At 41.3% G+C, this 18,774-nt stretch overlaps 3 protein-coding genes and 1 long non-coding RNA gene across 13 annotated transcripts in view; 2 read left to right on the top strand and 2 right to left on the bottom strand.

The window, feature by feature from the left end:
* Nucleotides 1-987: 987 nt before the first annotated feature.
* clrn2 (clarin 2) lies at nt 988-2,665 on the bottom strand. Its single transcript, XM_026169370.2, has 3 exons — nt 2,267-2,665; nt 1,673-1,852; nt 988-1,589 (listed from the first exon to the last, which is right to left on the bottom strand). Exons 1-3 carry the CDS (start codon nt 2,517-2,519, stop codon nt 1,321-1,323), a joined length of 702 nt encoding a protein of 233 aa, XP_026025155.2. The 5' UTR covers nt 2,520-2,665; the 3' UTR covers nt 988-1,320.
* Nucleotides 2,666-3,940: 1,275 nt separating this feature from the next.
* Nucleotides 3,941-15,391, top strand: tapt1b (transmembrane anterior posterior transformation 1b). The gene is made up of 14 exons (XM_026171427.2): nt 3,941-4,150; nt 6,401-6,531; nt 6,630-6,748; nt 8,290-8,452; nt 8,557-8,692; nt 9,115-9,212; nt 9,310-9,379; nt 9,553-9,633; nt 9,826-9,935; nt 11,883-11,942; nt 12,815-12,883; nt 12,973-13,049; nt 13,143-13,315; nt 13,395-15,391. The coding sequence occupies exons 1-14, from the start codon at nt 3,979-3,981 to the stop codon at nt 13,646-13,648; spliced, it is 1,713 nt and encodes a 570-aa protein (XP_026027212.1). The 5' UTR covers nt 3,941-3,978; the 3' UTR covers nt 13,649-15,391.
* LOC145429474 (uncharacterized) lies at nt 15,121-16,398 on the bottom strand. The gene is made up of 2 exons (XR_013909718.1): nt 16,266-16,398; nt 15,121-16,123 (listed from the first exon to the last, which is right to left on the bottom strand). It is a non-coding gene; the product is annotated as an uncharacterized LOC145429474 (long non-coding RNA).
* Nucleotides 16,399-16,565: 167 nt separating this feature from the next.
* The window catches only part of prom1b (prominin 1 b), a 28,774-nt gene continuing 26,565 nt past the window's right edge, over nt 16,566-18,774 (top strand). For 4 of the 10 annotated variants that reach the window (XM_026171417.2, XM_026171416.2, XM_080303029.1 and 1 more), the window contains exon 1: nt 16,566-17,122. In XM_026171417.2, coding sequence (XP_026027202.1) covers nt 16,852-17,122 — 271 coding nt within the window. In that variant the 5' untranslated portion in view covers nt 16,566-16,851. The remainder of the gene's footprint in view (nt 17,123-18,774) is intronic. The other 6 variants (XM_080303031.1, XM_080303028.1, XM_026171424.2 and 3 more) reach the window with 3 other exon arrangements.

The following is an 18,774-nucleotide window of genomic DNA, read 5'->3' as shown; positions in this document are numbered from 1 at the left end:
GGTCATATTAGAAACTATTCTTGAGGGACAGTCCAGTAAATTAGAAAAAGTTCAAATTAATGTCAGGCCGCGTAAGAAACAGTCTCAGTTTCTCATGTGGCCTTCTTTGGGAAGATTGTCCACCCCTGCTGTAGACAATCTCTTAAGAAGAAAAACAAAGCTTTGGTGTCCAGAGAAGTCATAAACTAGTCACAAAAAAGTAAGCACTTGATGTTTAATGCTATCTTATATACAGACGCCTGAACACACGTTTCTATGAAGAAGGGAGAATGGATCTTGAAGACTCTGAAATAGTTCGACCTGCTGATGTAACATGAACTCTTTTTCAAAATAATTTTTTCACTTTTTTGCTAACAAACAACTTTTTTTGTCTTCATAGAAAGCTGCATAGGAAGACTTTACTTAAAAGCACTGTCCTTTATTTAAACACATCATACAATTATTTATTGCATCATCGGCTAAGAATCTCTCAAGCTCAGCATTTAAAACTTTTTAAAAATGAAATAAGTAAATTTTAAAAAGCATCAGAAAAGGACCTGACAGAGACCACGTACTTGAGACACTACTCTGTCTTTGTCAACACATAAATATGATTGGAAAATAATCATGTATTTGCAAACAATATGTAGATGATGAATGCGGTAAAAGGTGTAATTCAGGATGGACGCTCTGCAGCTTTTTCATTCATTCAGTCCATCTCTTCTATCTCGATGTCTGTCTCCTGCATGAACTGACTGACCAAGGAGAGTGAATCTTCTTCTAGTGTGAATGATTGACATAACTAATGTAACCCTCTATTCTCTTTTGCAGACATGTATTGCTGAGCTTTGAAGTGTCTGAATTAAATTCATGATGTACAAACATAGGATTACACATTAACACTTTATTTACACGACTATTTAAAAGAAAAATATATATATTTTCATACTGACTTTAGGATCTGTGCTGCACACTGCAGCACTCATTCAAAGTATGAGATTTGGCATGTTTACTTTTAAGCTTGACTTTTACTCTGAAAAATCAAATATAACAATGTATAAATCCATATGCATCAAAGCCAGATTTATACTAATACATTAGTCATTTCAAACAGCTGCATGATCATCAAGGTAAGGACGAATTTGCCTGGGCTTTGTATGTGAGTTAGGCGCCACTTTAGTCCCAACTTGTTAATTTATGTAGTTATGACTCCATAATTTTGGCTGTAATTAACCTAAAACTCAGTTACAGCTTCAAAGGAACAGGGCCCTGGCACTGTTTTGTTTTGACGGTTGGCGCTTGTCCATCATTAGTGATGAAAATGCAAAAAAACAATATTCTTCAGTACAGCAGGTCCACAGCAGAGACAGTCGGTTCTTCAGGTTTTTTGATCTCCGGTTTGGGCAGCTTGATACGACTCATCGCGACCACTCCACAGACAGCAAAGTGAGTTGCAATGCTGCCTACGCCGAGCCAGAAAGACCAGTCCAGACTGTCATCCAAGACAACGAGGACGAAGAGGTGCTCCCTAAAGTTTGCCACTCGCTCGGTCAGACTGTGGTGTCTGACAGCTGCCAGGAAGCACAGAACACCCAGGGCACCAAACAGAGCTGCAGACAGAGGAGCAGGCAAGTCAGGGAAAGGACAAGAAACAAAATGATGCATCATCTGAGACATACCAACCCGGACATACCAGCGATGAAGTTCCACAGATAGAGTCCCTTGTGCCCTTTGATGCTCTGGTATGGAACCTTGCGTGCGTTGTAAATGCAGAAAGACAGACTGACCAGCGCGAAACCCACAGCCACCAGCAGGAACAGGATCACCATCATGTGGAGGCCCCCGTTCAGTGTCCGCACAAGCTTTGGGAAAACTGGAGAGAGCAGAAAGAATCAAATACTGCATCTTGTCAGCTCTGTTGGACTGTATAAAAAGTAGAGCTGTAACCCTCTACATTATTATGTAAATTTGTGGATAGCAAACAAACTTAGATAATTTTAGTATTTTGTTTGCTACCCAAACCCTAAAATTTTGGTATATTCATTAAAATAAGGCCACACGCTGATTTTTGTGAGTGTAAAAGTGGTTTGAGTTCACAGAATCAGCTTCTTTGTAAGGCCTATGATCATATCTTAGTAAATGTTTTATACTCATGTCACAACTAAAAGAACAAAGTTTGAGTTCAGGGTGAACCCCCCTGTAAAAATAAACAAAAGTGATGCTCACGTGTTGTTCTACTCTAATAAGACAGCATCGGTGTAGTTTTAAAAGTCTGAAATCGTCTTACTGTAAATTTTGGACCGCCTGTCCCCGAGCCCGCACCTCTTGGTCTTTCCTCCCTGGAACAATCCGTAATAAATGCTCCCGATGAACTGGTCCAGCTCGGGATTTGACGCATTCACTATCTCCACCCCGGTTTTACAGAGGATCCGCCCGGTAACCCACCGCTCCGTGGATAAAGCCACCACCAAGAGGACCACCGAGCCGATACAGAGCGCCGAGGCCACCGAGAATGTTATCCGCTTCCACAGAGAAGGCATCTTACGAGCCCATGGTGCCCCGAGGCAGGAACCGCAGTGCGCGCTCGGCGATCACCATAAGTTTATCCCACAATTTAAAAAGAAAGAAAGAAAAAGAAAAGAAAAAGCATCATAGTTGCTCCCACCGTTGTGTAGCATCAACGTGTCGCGTGTAGCTTTGACGTGTGAGTCACAAGGAAGGGGAAACTGAATCCATGGAGGTCAAAGTGATCCCTCGCCGGGAGAAACTCTATCCGTGCTGCGCGCTTGGTTTCTGCTCTCTCTCTGTCTCTCTCCCTATTTTCACTCTCCTCTTTATTCATGGGATTAATTAACCTTTGTTGCTCGGCTTTTGCATGCAGACATCTAAGCGGTGACCTATAATTCTGGTTACAGCTTTAAAAATCATGTACCAGTGCTTAATTATGACAGATGTGGTTCGTTATGTCCCAGAGCCTGAAGGTCAGCGTGGACTATTAGCTACCACCAGGGTTTATTGGTCCCCATCTTTGTGTTTCGACCTCTTACCTTCAAGGCATTGCTGAAATTAAGAAGACATAAAGACTTGATGACTTTGACCTTTGACTTCCAAATATTAAATTGTTTGTGGTCCAAGTGTATGCTTTTGGCAAATTTGAAGAAATTTCTTCAAGATGAGATGTGTTCAAAACCGAAGATTGTAGATCTACTGTTGATCTACTGGTTACATCCAAGGTACGCAGAAGAGCATCTCTGAACACAAACCAGATGGTCTAGAGCAGCAGAAGACTGCACCAGGGGCTTTTCTGTCCGGAAAGTCACATGGGCTCACCAAAACTGCACAACAGGAGATTAGAAAAGGTTGCCTTGTTTCATGGGTTTTGATTTCTGCTGTGACATCAAGATGGCAGGGTCCGAAATGGGCATAAAAGACATGAAAGCATGAATTCATCCTGCCTTGTGTCACCTTCTTGCTAGTGGTGTAATGGTCCGCCAGAGTCCGCCTTCAAAGTAAAAGTTGTGTCTCTTGAGATGTGTTGGCTGCAGCGATATATAAGAAGAGCAGAACCACGCAAATCAGCAAATTCCTTAAATATTGAACACATTTGTGTGTGTGTTTCTGTTACTTTCACACAACTAATTGCCTACTTGCCTATAGGTGCAATTGGAAAAGGGTTATGATGATAGTGAATCTATTGCATACACGGTAATAAAAACTCAATCAGCTTTGTATGTTTTATTTTGTTCATTCACAGTCTTTCTCAGTTGAATAGGTTATAATGAAACGTAAGCTGATAGTTGTGTCATTTTATACAGTCTTTTTAATGTTTTTAGCTTCGTGGGATTATAAACTGAGAAAGGGGAAAAATAAATAATGTGCGGCAAATAATCTCAGGGCTTTGGCGACATCTGCCGGTGAGTTGAACAACCTGCAGTGCGTGATGACGTCTGACCGTCAGTTTCCCAGGCAGCAGCGGCCTGAAACTTTCGTTTGGCGAAGATGGCGGAGGCGCTGTCGACAGGTCTGGGTGAAGAGAAGGAGAAGGAGGACAGCGAGAGGGAGAAGAAGGCTGCCACAGCGGGGAAGAATAAGGAGAAAGACGGAGTCACGGAGACGCTGGGATTTAACGATAAAAATGGCGCTAGCAGGGGAAAGAAGAGCAACCTGTCAGGTGAGAGCTAGCTTCGTTTCCACAGGCGCTGACTCCCAGTTTGACAGCGCTAGCTAGCAGCTGAGATAATTATTGTTTACGGCGGCTGTAGGGTGTTTTTTGTAGAGTTTCTCGAGAAGGCATGTAAAATATCAACTGAGCTTCTGCAGCTTATCGGGGCTTGCTCCGAGTTTGCACATGTTGTGGGGATGTAGCTGCAGGCAGCCTCAGCAGCTGTTTGTGAGAAACTGAGCTGGAGTAAAGTAACGAGCAGGTGGCACAATTGTGTGATATGCATCCAAATTAAACCTAGCAGGAGGATTTCTGACTGTTAGTAAGACAGCAGTACTGCATGTGATCATGCAGAAAGTCCAGGTCAGCCAGTTGGCTTCTCGTGCGGTTTGGTTCTCTGCACAGGCGCACTCGGATGAGTCGGTGGACACCGTGTGAGCCATAGGTGCACAGACACCCGTGTTGACTTGAAAGATTGCTCAACGTAATGCTTACGGCAATCATTTTTGACCCAGTTGCAAGAAGAAGAAAAAAAGGCCATGTGTTTTCAGATGATTGGCAACATAAATTGTTGTGGTTTATTCTAGTAAGATTTGTTTATTAGAAAGCGTGTACATCCCTTCCATAAAGCTCAGCTGTTTCTAAATTTTATACACTTTTCTTTCTCTGTGAATTCAGAAGGTGCACTCGCGGTCTTCTTATGTATATACTCAATATTGCTATTTTTAATGCAACTGGATAAAGATTTTTTTGACCATTCTTGGTTGCTAAACACCTACATATTTTGAACTCTGCTCCTTTTGTTCAGAAAATAAACTTTATCTATAAAGCTCCCCCAGAGCTAGAAAAAAATACAGTACTGTTTGAGCCCTTTTCATATTTGCTTCACATCAAACACTTTTTAATATTGGTCTTAGTTCACGAGAGTAAGTACAACATGCATTTTAAATTATGATTTCATTCAGTAAGGGAAAAACACTATTCAAACCTACGTGTCCTTGTGTGAAAAAATAATTCCCCTCTAAACCTGATGGCTGCGTCACCCTTGATAACACTGCAAGAACTGCAGTCAGGCGTTTGCGATAGCTGGCAAGTGCTCCAAGTGCTCTTGAGCTTCAGGGCACTGACTGCCAGACATTCTCCTCCAGGATGTTTTGGTAAAGAGTAGAATTCATGTTTCCTTTTACCCCAGCAAGTCTTCCAGGTCCTGAAGGAGCAAAGTAACCCCAGACCATCACACTACCACCACCATGTTTTATCCAGTCTCTTCTTTTTTTATTGTTGAATCATGAACTCTGACTTTAATTGAGCCAAGTGAGGCTTGCAGTTCTTCAGATATTGTTCAGGTTCTTTTGTGACTTCATAGATGAGCCGTCGATCAGCTCTCGGAGTAATATTGGTTGGCTGCCCACTCCTGGGAAGGTTCACCACTGGTCCAAGTTTTCTCCATTTGTGGATAATGGCTCTCACCATGCCTCTGTGGAGTCCCAAAGCTTTAGAAATGGCTTTGTATCCCTTTCCAGACTGCTAGATGTCAAAGACTTTGTTTCTCAGCTCTTCTTGAGTTCACGCATATAAAATATCGTTACCATAGGTTAAATTGCACTGATTTAGAAGTCAGATTAAATACCTAAATAAAAGCACTGGATGTTAATGAATGCTAATGATAGTCCATTTTAATACTAATGAAGAGGACTTCTTTTTTATTATTGGATTTATCCAAATAAAGGGAACAAAATATGCTATGAGTACTTGAAAAACCAGATGACTCTGAACATAATACTGAGTATGCATTGTCATTATATAATGTAAAAAAGGAGCCTAATATTTAAAAAAAGAAAAGAAAAAAAGAACATAGTATAAGGTCTAAAGCCGCTTCAAACATGTAAGTGAAATAAAAAAAGTTGATATAAAACCAAGTGACCAGAACAGCTTTAACTTTCCAAACCTTAACACCTTTGGGATGAACTGGAGTTCCTACCAGGCCTGATCGAACCACGAGTGGCCAACCTCACTAATACTCTTGTGGCTAAATGGGAACAAATCCCTTCGTTCATGTTTCTAAGCTTCAGCAGAGGAGTTTAGACGGTTCCAGCAGCAGATTAGCTCGAGTAGTTTTGGTTTTAGTGTAGCCAGTTCTCATCTGATGGAATTTACCATTAAGTAAGGACTCCTCTATGTGTGCTGTGTTGATAGTGTTGTTTGTGATAGATTCAAAACACAGTAAAAATAATAATTTATTCCTGTCTGTATCTGTAGACCTGTCTCTGGTCAGATTCATAACTACTGAGCTCACCAGAGGTTACTTCCTAGAACACAACGAGGCCAAATACACCGAGCGCAGAGAGAGGGTCTACACATGCCTCCGCATCCCCAAAGAACTGGAGAAGGTGAACACACTGTACACCCCCACACTTAAAGAAAAAAAATGAAATGAAATAAACACAGTTGTAATAAATGTATTTCTCCCCTCTCTTCCTGTTTTCAGCTGATGACATTCGGCTTCTTCCTCTGTCTGGACGCCTTCCTCTATGTGTTTACGCTGTTGCCCCTCAGGGTGATTCTGGCCCTGTTGCGACTCTTCACAGTGCCATGTTGTGGTCTCAGGTAACGTATAAGTATTAGAGTACATTTTATTATATATATAAGTATTAAAGTACATTTCCTTAACCCATCATTTGTTATTAACAGGGAATATTTTGATACATGTGCTTCTCATCAGTACAACTCCACCATCATTAAAAGTATATTTGCATAGATTGTGTTAGATGTCATTTATGTACGAGGTACAAATGTTGTGATTATCATGATTATCAGGTCCTGCGAAGTATAATGTTGGAGTAGAGCCTCAGCTCTTCATCAGTGATTTTTCTGTCTTCAAAATTGGTTAGTAAAACATAAGAAATCAGAGAATAATAGAGCAAAACAAAGTCGAAATGTCAGGCTCGACCTAGTCATTGCTGTCATGATGTTGTAAAAAAAAAAGCAAACTCTGGCTATTTACATTTACTGATTTGCAGCAATTTGAGCAAGATGAATAAAATAAAGAAAAAGTTGTTTACTTTATTTACAGTCTCACTAGTTTCTTGTTTACCTGTTGTCACTGTGAGTGCACCTGCTCTCACAGATGTGGAGTAATAATAGACTCTGAATCCTGCTGTGCAATAAAAGCGTCCCAACAAGCATTACATCAGTAAACTGAACATAATGGGAGTGAGAGCAAATGGGAGGGAGACGCCGACATGGAAACCATCATGTTCGTCGGGGATTTTCAATCATGTCACCTAACTTGACCACAGTTTGCAGTTTAATAATAAACTTCTATCAACATAAAAATTAAAGCTGTTGATATGGTAAAGTTGACATACCTATAAAATGCAAAACCTTTGCCCCTATATTCCCTCGGTTATGATTGCTTTTGCATTAGGAGCTGGTTCACTGATGCTGATGTGTGACAAAGTAAACAGAAAAATGCTGAACATATTGGCCCCATTCGTCTGCTCATTGTCACCGACACCCAGTCTGGCTTTCTGAGTCAGGATTGGGCTGATATACACTCCATGTATTAGGCAGGTGCATCCCTTATTAGTCCTTTGTTGATCAGTACTAATATTACACTGTTAATCAGTTTGATTACAGTCACTTAATTTTTTGTGTTGCGTTGTGAGCACCTTTTCCAAAATCTGCATATCTTGTGATATGTACAGCGTAGGCAACATGACCCATATTTAGAGCTTCCCTGCTTTCCTCAAATCCAGAATTCTTTTTAGAAACTGTAAAGAATCAAATTGTGGTTCATTGAGGGGAGAAAAAAAAAAAAAAAAAAAAAAAAAAAAAAATATATATATATATATATATATATATATATATATATATATATATATATATATATATATATATATATATATACAAATAAGAATACAAATAAGAATACAAATAAAACAGGTGCAAGGAATAAATATGTTCTGCAGTCCCACTTTAAAGGGGGCTCTGTCACCCTGGGCAAGGTCTTTGTCTGAGGCAGTGCAATGTTATTATTGACCTCCAGGGGGCAGCAGAGCTCTGAGGCAACAGCCAACTATGCTGTTCTGTTCTGGTGATTTTCTTGTGAACATTTTCCTTGTCTGTGACGTTTGTGTGTTATTTAGCGGCTCCCGCTTGCTTCAGCCAGCCCAGGTGTGCGACGTACTCAAAGGCTTTATTATGGTGCTGTGTTACTCAATGATGAGCTACGTGGATTACGCCATGATGTACCATCTCATCAGAGGACAGTCTGTCATCAAACTATACATCATCTACAACATGTTAGAGGTACACTGTGTAATCTTCCTCATTGGCCAGTTCAGTATCTAATGACACTGCACCACACATTGACTAGCTCTCCCCCGTCATCCTTCCCTTCCCTGTGTCGTCAGGTGGCGGACCGCCTGTTCTCATCATTTGGCCAAGACATACTGGACGCTCTGTACTGGACCGCCACAGAACCCAAGGAGAAGAAGAGAGCGCATATTGGCGTGATTCCTCACTTCCTCATGGCTGTTCTCTACGTCTGTATCCTCAAAAACATCACTGATATTAAAACGGTTAAAAGTTAGTCAGTTTAAAGTTGATTTGCAACATTAATCAGTTTTATCGTTCAGCAAAATGTTTTCCTGAAGTGTATTTAAAACAAATGAAATTAAAAGCTTAAATTCAGATTTTGAAACTGATAGAAAAAGGCCACATTAGAGGCAAAAGGAAAGACCTGGAAGAATAAATGCCCCCAGTGATCCCAAACAAGCGTTATTCATCACTCTGCTATTTAATCTTCCCAGTCTTCAACTTTTTTCATAAACCAAACAGTCAATCAAAGTTGAAGTAATCAGCAGCAGCAAATCTAACAGCTGTACTTCAGACTAGTAGGGAACATAAAGTCATTGCGTCAGTATTATTACAGTGCAGAAAATGTGTGTTTTTCCTCAATATCTATCCAGTTCTTCATGCCATCCTCATCATGGTTCAGGCCACAACTCTCAATGTAGCTTTCAACTCCCACAACAAGTCCTTGCTCACCATTATGATGTCAAACAACGTGAGTTTTATGCACAGACATATTACCCCGTTTAAAACATGCGGCATCTCCAGTTCAGTCCTGATGTTTTTATGTTGGGTTTTTCTTTTTTCTGCAGTTTGTTGAGATCAAAGGGAGTGTATTTAAGAAGTTTGAAAAGAACAACCTTTTCCAGATGTCAAACAGTGGTAAGTGGTGGTAAAACAGCTGGCTACGTTCCACAAAAATCAAAATTTTTGAATACTTTGTGCCTCCTCCTCTCAGTATGATTATTTAATACAAGGTAAATATGTGGAATCGAGCTCAACTGCAGTGAGCACAAAGTAGGTTAATCCTGGATTGATTTGTTTGTTTCCCATAGACATAAAAGAGAGGTTCACCAACTACATCCTCCTGCTCATCGTCTGTCTGAGAAACATGGAGCAGTTTTCATGGAATGCCGGTAACCTAATACAAAGCTTTGCAAAGAGTACTGAAAGCTATACAGCTGCATACAGATGTGCTTTATCATAGTACCCCGATTAGGTTCATAATCGGGTCTTTTCACTCTTGCTAAGTAGCTCACTGTTTTCTTTTACTACTAATACTAGATTAAATAATTATACTGATTAGATTTCAATGTGTTTGTTGTCAGACCACTTGTGGGTGCTGTTTCCTGATGTAGTCATGGTGATAGCCTCAGAGGTTGCCGTGGATGTTGTCAAGCACGCCTTTATCACCAAATTCAATGACATCAGTGCTGATGTAAGTCCTTTCTCTGTACGTTTGACGGTTTATTAACTTGGTTAAAGTGCAGTTGAGTGTTTGGCAACTAGAGGAGAAACACATTAGTTAGAACTATTGAACTATTCTATCATGTTCACCCAACAGCAATTCAGTACAATGAGAAACACAGTTTAAATCAGATAAAATAAATCTGTTAGTTAGAATGAACATCTGACAGTCTTAGCAAGCTCCGATGTGGAAAAACTTGGAATAAATCACCATAAAATGGGAAATAAGCTTAAAAGATTATTAATACAATTAAAATTGTGGACAGTTGTCTATCAGCTTCAACACAGTTCAGATATTTGTGTGGAAAAGATTAGTGGGGAGTGTCACTATTCTAGGTATAAAAAACATTTTAATGGGATATTTTCTCATTTATGTCTTAGATCTATTACTTTCTACATTTGGATGTGCTTTTGCGCATATAAGCACATCTAAATATTGGTATAGTGTCACCATGTATCAGCTGAACTTAGAAATGGGCTGCAGTTTTATTTATATATTCTTGGCATCATTAAACATCTGCTGCAGTGTACAGAGAAAAACCAGTGCACTATGATAATTAAGTTTTAGAGCTTCTTTTTCCTCAGTTATGGGCATTTCTCTTCAAAGGACGTCAGGGATCTTTTGGAAAACGTGTCATACCTGTGAGGTTAGATTTAGTATATGGGGAGTACAGACACAGCCTCGCAGATGGCCAGTTTAACCTGACACAAGGTTTCTCCAGGCAGTAACTGGGGATATGAAGGGGTTGGACCTGTGACACCATGGTCAGTACAACCTGTATATTACTTAACATCAGAGAGAATCTGTGCTTTGACAATAGTTGCATCAGAAAAGAAAGCCAACTAAGCGGTCAACAAAACAAATTTGAGAGTAATGTGCAGAATTTCAGTTGTATATGCAGGAAAAATGCTTACAGTGAGTAATGTAATGATGCCACACTAACAGGCTAACACGCATAGCAGCAACTAAGTTTGATCTGCTCTATTTTAGATTTGATATATGGTCCTATGGCAAGAGCTTAGTTTAATGCACACTGATCCAAGTGAAAATGCTTCCACTGTTTTCAATTGAAGAAACAAACTTCACCATTCAAACAGTGTAACCCATTTTACAATGTTGTGATCTCACAGCAAAACTAACAGCAGTGATAGAAATTACTTTAAGGAACTGAAATGATGGTGCATATTTTTCTGTCATGTTTAGGGTTATATACATGTTAAATCTAGTTTTGTGTTTCAAAACATAATAGGTAAAATATTTAGTATTTACCATATGGACCTCAAATTAAGATGATCTAGAACAATAACAGGATTAGAGTTCTGGTCACTTGACCCATATAAAATATGTTATATTGTAGTATTTCATGATTTACAAATCTGTGTATTTTCACTTTGTTGGTCTCTTTAGCACTATTGTTATACTGTTAGAGAATCATCCACCTGCAAGAGAAACCGTCAGCAGGCCCATTTTTTCCTTATCAATTTCTCACTTCCTTCCCTCATGAGTCGCCTTTCTCTTTGATTTTCCTCCAACGAGTTGTAACTATGCTTATGTAACAGAAAGCAGCCCCACAGGAAGGGATTAACCCCTTTATCCCCAAACTGTCAAACCTAATCACACAAACCTCACTCACATTGTAAGTGTTCAAGTACCTGTGAGTCCATACTAATCCACGTTTAATCCGCACACACACATTTTTGCTTCTTTTCGGCTTCATGAATTTACCTTTACTGTGCTTTCACGTCGCATTCATGCACCACAGTAAAGAACAAGCAGGTAAACCAATTATGAGACTTGCAGTAAACAAGTTAACATTTGTTACGTCACCACGACAAGGCAGGCGCTCTACTCAGTAGCTTATTTGTTTTATATTTTGATGTTTCTCTTGTATCGGTTGACACGTTGTCTCTGTCTCAGGTATACGGGGAATACAGAGCCAGCCTCGCCTTTGACCTAGTCAGCAGTCGGCAGAAAAATGTGAGTGAAGCGGCTCAAATCACAGTAATTTAGGAAAATACAAATAAAAGGACAAGGTGCTGTTTGTGTTTTCTCTAATGAAAGACAACATTTTCTTCTGTATGACACTACATATCATCTTATTTCCTCTTTTTTTATTATATATACTAGTCCAAAAACAAAAGGCAGGTTAGCGTTTTGAATAGATTTCATAAACCCTCACTATAATACAAGGTATGGCCTGGACTGCATATTCAGTGCCTGAGTAAGTTGAGGGATGTCTCTCCATTCCTGAGTGCAGGCTGCAGCTGTGCACTGCTTACTTGTTGCGGCTGCCTCTCATGAATTTCAACACAGCATGTCCCCGGCATGCTCAGTAGGAGACCTTTTGGGACTAAATCCTGACTGGCGCCAGGACATGCTCCTGATCTACTGGCCACTGTGTGCCGGTAACAGCTGTAGGGTGGGTTGCTGCCGCAAGAATGGCACCGGTGCAGGTTGGGGCGCCTCATCTTGGTACCTCTGTCCGGTCACATTTCCACCACACTCAGAAGAGCTCAGACATGCGTGCCAGCATCCACCATTGCCAGTAGCCCTGCCTCATACACCTTGATTCAGTTGCAGCATGATACACTGATGACGGTGTTGTGCATATGTCCTTTTCTGTTATTGCTATTCACCTCTGATCATAACATCTGATAATTATTGATTCTGATCCATCAGTCGGTGAGTAACGTTTAAACAGTGAATGAGGAACGTGTTGAAAGCACATCCAGCAGTTTTTCCTGATTTTTAGCTTATGATTTCATTAAAAGAATGGACTGAGTTATCCATGAGTAAAACTGTGCTGCTTGTTGATGTTTTACATAACAATGTGTTAACTGTGTCTCCAGGCGTACACAGACTACAGTGACTCAGTATCCAGGAGAATGGGCTTCATCCCGCTTCCTTTAGCGCTGCTGGTCAGTCGTTCTTTCACAGGATGGCTTTTGATATTGAGATGTTTGCTCCCACGTTTGCTTGCTTATAAATGTGACGATGTTTTTTTCAGCTGATCAGAGTGGTGACCAGCTCAGTGAAGATCCAGGGGTCGCTCTCGTTTATGTGTGTGCTGCTGTTTTACTTGGGGTAATTGGCCAACATGTCTTCATCATTTTTGATTATTTTCTTGACACTGTTTGTTTTCATGTTCACGTGACTTTTGCCTGTCTGTGTGAGCAGGATGATCACTCTGAAGGTTCTCAACAGTATCGTTCTCCTGGGAACTTCCTGTGTGTTTGTCAAAGAGGCCAATATGGAGGAAAAGCTCTTTAACCCTCCGCCTTCTGTCGCCTCCAGCCGTGCAAACTCTAGAGCTCACCGGACAAAACATGTTCACGTTTCACCGCAGCAAGGTAGCTCAGTCACTCTGTCTCACTGTCTCTTTTCCTGAGTTTAACTGCTGCTAAAAACTCTTAACTTGCTTTATAACAGAATCCACAGCTGACAAAGGAGAAACTTCTCTGCCGTCAGACATCTGTCAGCCCACCAACACAGCAGAAAACGCTGCCCCCTCCTTCCCGAAGAGTGACTCAGACACATTCCTGACGACTCCTGACGAGGAGGACGATGACAAAATCATCAACGCTGACACGGGACTGGAAGGAGGCGGACTTGCACACCGACCACCAAAGAAAGACCTGCTGGAGATAGATCGCTTCACCATCTGTGGCAACCGAATAGACTGAAGGACCAGTGTAGCAATCCTGGCAACACTACAGGGTTCAGGGATCAGACATGGGTCATGGAGCATGCTCAGACCGTACTTACTTTTGTGCACCTGACCCCTCAAGTATTTATTTATTTATTGACTGACAAAACCAGCAAAGGCATAAAGCTGTTACTACAAGCATCCGAGGTGGCATCAGACGTTTCCAGCTGGTCCTGCGTGTGTCTGATGAGCCAAGCGGGCTCTGGCACTGGGTCAGAGGCCTGGCGGTGACGCACTCGCTGATGAAGACAGCATGTAAAACACGGGAGGAGCAGACTACAGAGAGAAATCTGCGTATGTCAAATCACGTGTGTTCAGAAGCACAATCAGTAAGAAGCTGTTTTTAGAAAGAACAAAAGTTTTTACTAGTTTTTTTTAATTATTCCAAAAAAAAACGGCTGATGATATTTGAAATGAAGTTTTTATGACAGGTTTCAAATCTTTTTTCTAAATTGAATCACAATCACATGGAAGGATTCAAATCATGAAGTTATTCTGCAGACAGAAGCTCTAACACACACACACAGAGGTTGATCTGAGGTGATGAGGTGAGTTGCAGTCCCAGCAGGTTAAATATGGCAGCAGTGACACTAAGAATGGCTTTGCTTGGCTGCATCAGCTTCAGTTGTAATGTTTGGTTTGGTAACTTAAGAGATATAAAAAGTTGGAAGGCTTAATGTCATTTGTGTTGGTATTACCTTAAAGCACTGAGATGATGGTGCAGATTTGTATTTATTTTGAGATGGCCTACCAGGCCTGACAGGTGTGACTTATTTATGTGCTTAATTTGTACCTTTTTCATTGAAGCATGTGGCCTACAGATAATAGTGGCGACACATCACAGCCATATAACATTTTCTTCTGTTTGCTTTTTGATGTTGGAAACTGATCTGACATGTTTTCTCATTCCTCGCTATCTGAGTGAGAGTGGATGTGAAAATCACATGAAATGCTTCATTGTATGCTGATTTCTTCATAATCCAGGCCAAAACTAGCTTGTCAATGAACAAAGTGCAGGTTTTCTGTGTTGAAGCTAGTTTATATCTTTTTATGCAAAACGATGGATTAAGATTTTTCTGGGGAAGGAAGTAAAGAGTTATTACAAGGATGGGTTCTGGCTGCGTGGAAAGAGAATTGCAACTTGGACTTGCTACATCTTTGACTCAAAGGTCTGAGCAGGAGGAACGCAGGACTAAAAACTGATCAGGCACAGTTCGGTCCTTAATTTGCTGGACAGTGACACAGTTTTTGTAGTTTGAGTGGATTTAAATCAAACAGTGAAGATGTGACTGAAGTGCAGACTTCAAACCTCAGTTCAAGGGGATTTACAAAAATGATCCATTAACCGTTTGGGAATTAGAGACATTTTTATGCAATACTTATACAAATTATAGACCCAACTGTTGAACAAGATTTTTTATCTTAACTGAGACCAGTGAGGGTCCATGAGGGGCACAGCCAGGGGCCAAGTCCAGTCTCACTACAGGATCATGGTTCGTACAGTGGAAAAAAATAGCTGTATACTGCTGGAAGGAGGAGTGTGAATGCAGCATTAGTGTGTGTGTGTGTCATATGTGAGGTATTTTTCAGCATGTGGATGGATCTCTACCTAAAAACGGACAGTGTATGAGTTTTTTTTTTTTCTCTTCCATGTACAGCTCATTCGTGTAATGTATCTCCTTACGTGGTAGAAGGAGAATAAAACAAGACTGTTTTGTAAGTTTCTGGTGTGATTTTGTGTGTGCACGCATGCTTTTCAGTGAAAGGAGTCGATGCCCTCCCTGTTAACCAGGCAAACACTGCAGCCCACTGTTCCCCTTGAATGGACATTTAGAGGGGGTGTATGTCATCACACACAGGGGTAGGGTGGGGGCTTTTTGCCAAAGGTCCAGCTCACATAAATGGTCTGGCTACACGACATCCCTGATTGTGTCGACATATTTCAGGTTTTTCCACATTTAACCCATCCGGTGCCACATAAAAGCTGCATGTGAGATGAGAGAGGACGAAAGAGAGCACTTACTCATGAAGCCATCAAAGCGGTTTTTAAAGGCTTAACCAGACTATACTGTTTCCATTAAACTCAATGCTTTGTTTCCACACTTTCTTGCCAAGTCAAACCTTGCATCTTTTGCCAGATGTTCCCGTTGCTGAACTATCTAACAGACAACTGCTAAGTGTCCAGACTCACTTTTACTCACAGAGGCCCAAGGTGTAGCCAAGTCAAACAGTATTTAAAACAAGATTATTCTGAACTTCTGAATCATGCAAAGCTACTTTAGCAGGCTCAGACTAAATGTATCAAGCTTGAAACACGTTCATACACAAAAATATCTCCCCATGAACCAAACCCTTCAAAATGATGATTGTTGGATCAACTGCAGGGTCAAAAAGCTCAAAATTTATACCAGTTGCGTTATTGGCTCAGATGTTGGAAGCAGAATTTTAATTCCTGAGAGAAAAAGAACACAAACCAAAGCCAAATAGTAAGACAGTATGAATAGCAGAGGCAAGATTTATGATTTTTTTTTAAAAAACATTTTTGGTTTTTATTCACTCATTTTGTTATTTTTAGTTAACAAAAATCTCCACACCTCGTTATATTTTACTGTATTGACTCTGTCCTGGACAAACAAACAGCCTGCTTAAATCCACCTTTTGGTTTCCTGTTGTGAAGTCAGCGGGCGTGCTCAGCTGACCCTCTCTGAACCTCTGCTTGAACAGTACACCTGGGGATGAGAGAGAGAGAGAGAGAGAGAGAGAGAGGGTGACAGGTGGCTGGTCAGAGCGGTGTCGCGCGCCACAGATGCTCCCGACCAGCTTTCAAACGCGCGCGAGCGTGCTCGAGCCTTTTACGTGCACGCGAGATTAGGCTGCTCGCAGGACGAAGCCGGTGAGAATGTGTGATCGCTCGTCTTCGGCCGCCGGAGCCCCGGGAAGATGTCGGTGATGACTCCGTACCGGGAAACCCGTAGCTAACGGCTGCTACTCCTGCGACCATTGGATGTTGTTTTTAAAACTTTTCCTTAGGACGGTTGTTTTTGCGGTGGGGGGATAAAAAAAACACCACCCGGAGGGACAGGTGTCACCCCCCTTCTCACTCCAGTTTTGTGTTTCCTTTCCCCCTCATACTTTTTTTTTTTTTTTTTTTTTGGAAACCGAGTAGGACCTTGGGGAGCCATGCTGTGGACACGCTGGCTCGTGCTGCTGCTCTGCTGGGGGGCCACAGGCAGCGAAGAGCAGGCGGATGAGAGGGGCGCGGTACCGGCTGAGGTCCGGTCGGACTCCCGCAGAGAGCGCTCACCTCCGCCGGTGGAGCCGCTGGATTTTGGGTTTGTACCCGCGGCGGTTTACGACACCCACGCTTATTACGAGCCAGGGAGCATGGGGATCCTCTTCCATATGGTCCACGCGTTTCTCTACATCATTCAGCCGAACCCCTTTCCCAAAGGTGAGATTACCGACACCTCCCCACCCGTGTTTCCTATTCCCAGGACGTTGTCTTTACGGTGCACCACCGTGGCCTAGTTCAACTTCAACGTTAGTGCGGCTCGAACAGGTGCGACCAATCACATTTAATTAGGCTACCTGAGGAGAAAGTTCAGCAAGTATTTTTAGCACCCGGTTTATAATCTGTTATTTACAGCAGCAGAACTCGTTATGACCACAAACTTGACTCAACCTTACTTGTCATCCAGATGCTGCTGTACAGATGCTCAGTATACATATGTTTATGCATATCTGTCTATATATGAAATACAAGTCCACAGTCCATTTATGTAAGAAGTGCATTACTTGTCAGTGTAATCACAGTCACAATCACAGGACATGAGACAGAGAGATACTTTATTGTGTGCAATAAGTGTGCAATTGTGGTGGAAAAGTGTACAATTGAGAATGTGTGTATGCAGGGTTTCTCTTGGCTGAAAGCAGGCTTTCAGGGATGAAACTCTATTAGTCTGCATATGAATAAGCTAATTCGTTTGCATAACCTTAATAGATGTCTATGGATTTTTCTCGTATTTTTATCCATTTGAAAATCAAAAAAAATGTTTTCTGATTGGGTAAATTCAACCACATTTAAAAAAAACTAATTATAAATAGATACAGCTATATTAAACATATTTTTACATGAAAGAAAAATATTGATATGCATTTCAATATTAAAGCAAGTAAGTAAAAAAGAAAAAAAGTGGACCATTGTTTTTCCATTTAAAGGTCTGGGTCCACACAAGCTATAATTAATGTGAGAATCTAAAAATATATATATCCTGATTAAACAAAGACATTTATTTTTAGACTTTGATTCTCCTCACTGCCCACGTTGATGCCATGATTTGTTTTAAGGCATTGAACGTCAGGCAGCTCACAAATCACTCACTTGGCTTAGAGGTCGGGGACCTGACTGGACTGTTGTACGTCATAAACCAAATGGCAAAGTCCAAATAAACAGTAATAACCTCAACAAGGCTGCTGTGGCGCGAGTTATTTGTGCTGTGCTGCTGTGTCTGTAACCCTAAACCCAGAGGTAAACCTGTGCCATGTCATCGTTATCTAATTTTAACACTGCTGCCACCCCCCCCCCCCCCCCCCCAAAAAAAAAATTAAAATCCCTCAAACTCAAAGAGCACAAAGGGGGTGGTATGCTGTGATGATATGCGATTGTTGAGCAGCTTAAAGGGATCCGTAGCTGTCATAAGTCATGAATGATCTCCTGCAAGCCCATGCTCCAGGTGATTCATAGGTGATCACAGGATCAATAAAAACAATGTATGTTGCTCTGTTGTCTTTGTGATGAAGGCCAGTAAGTAATCCAGTGATCACATCCCATCAAAAACAGTTTGTTTATGTGTTGTATGTGCAACTATGGGTGGTCACGTTGGTTGATGACACACAGCAATTGGATTGAAGGTTTTAAGTTGCTGCCATTTCGGTGTCCAGGGTTAGGGCCGCTGGCTGGCTAATCAATTAGCAGATCTGCGATTAAGGGAAGCTTTCCCAGTCACCTGCATCACAGCATAATACCTTAATCCGCTGCACCATATGCTGCTATTCCATTCCAGTATGACTCACTATCACACACACAGGTAGCCCACCTGGATG

The sequence above is a fragment of the Astatotilapia calliptera genome, chromosome 6 (genome assembly GCF_964374335.1).
Source record: "Astatotilapia calliptera chromosome 6, fAstCal68.1, whole genome shotgun sequence".
NCBI lineage: Eukaryota > Metazoa > Chordata > Actinopteri > Cichliformes > Cichlidae > Astatotilapia > Astatotilapia calliptera.
The sequence above is the reverse complement of the archived record's forward strand: the minus strand, read 5'-3'. Positions and strand labels throughout refer to the sequence as shown.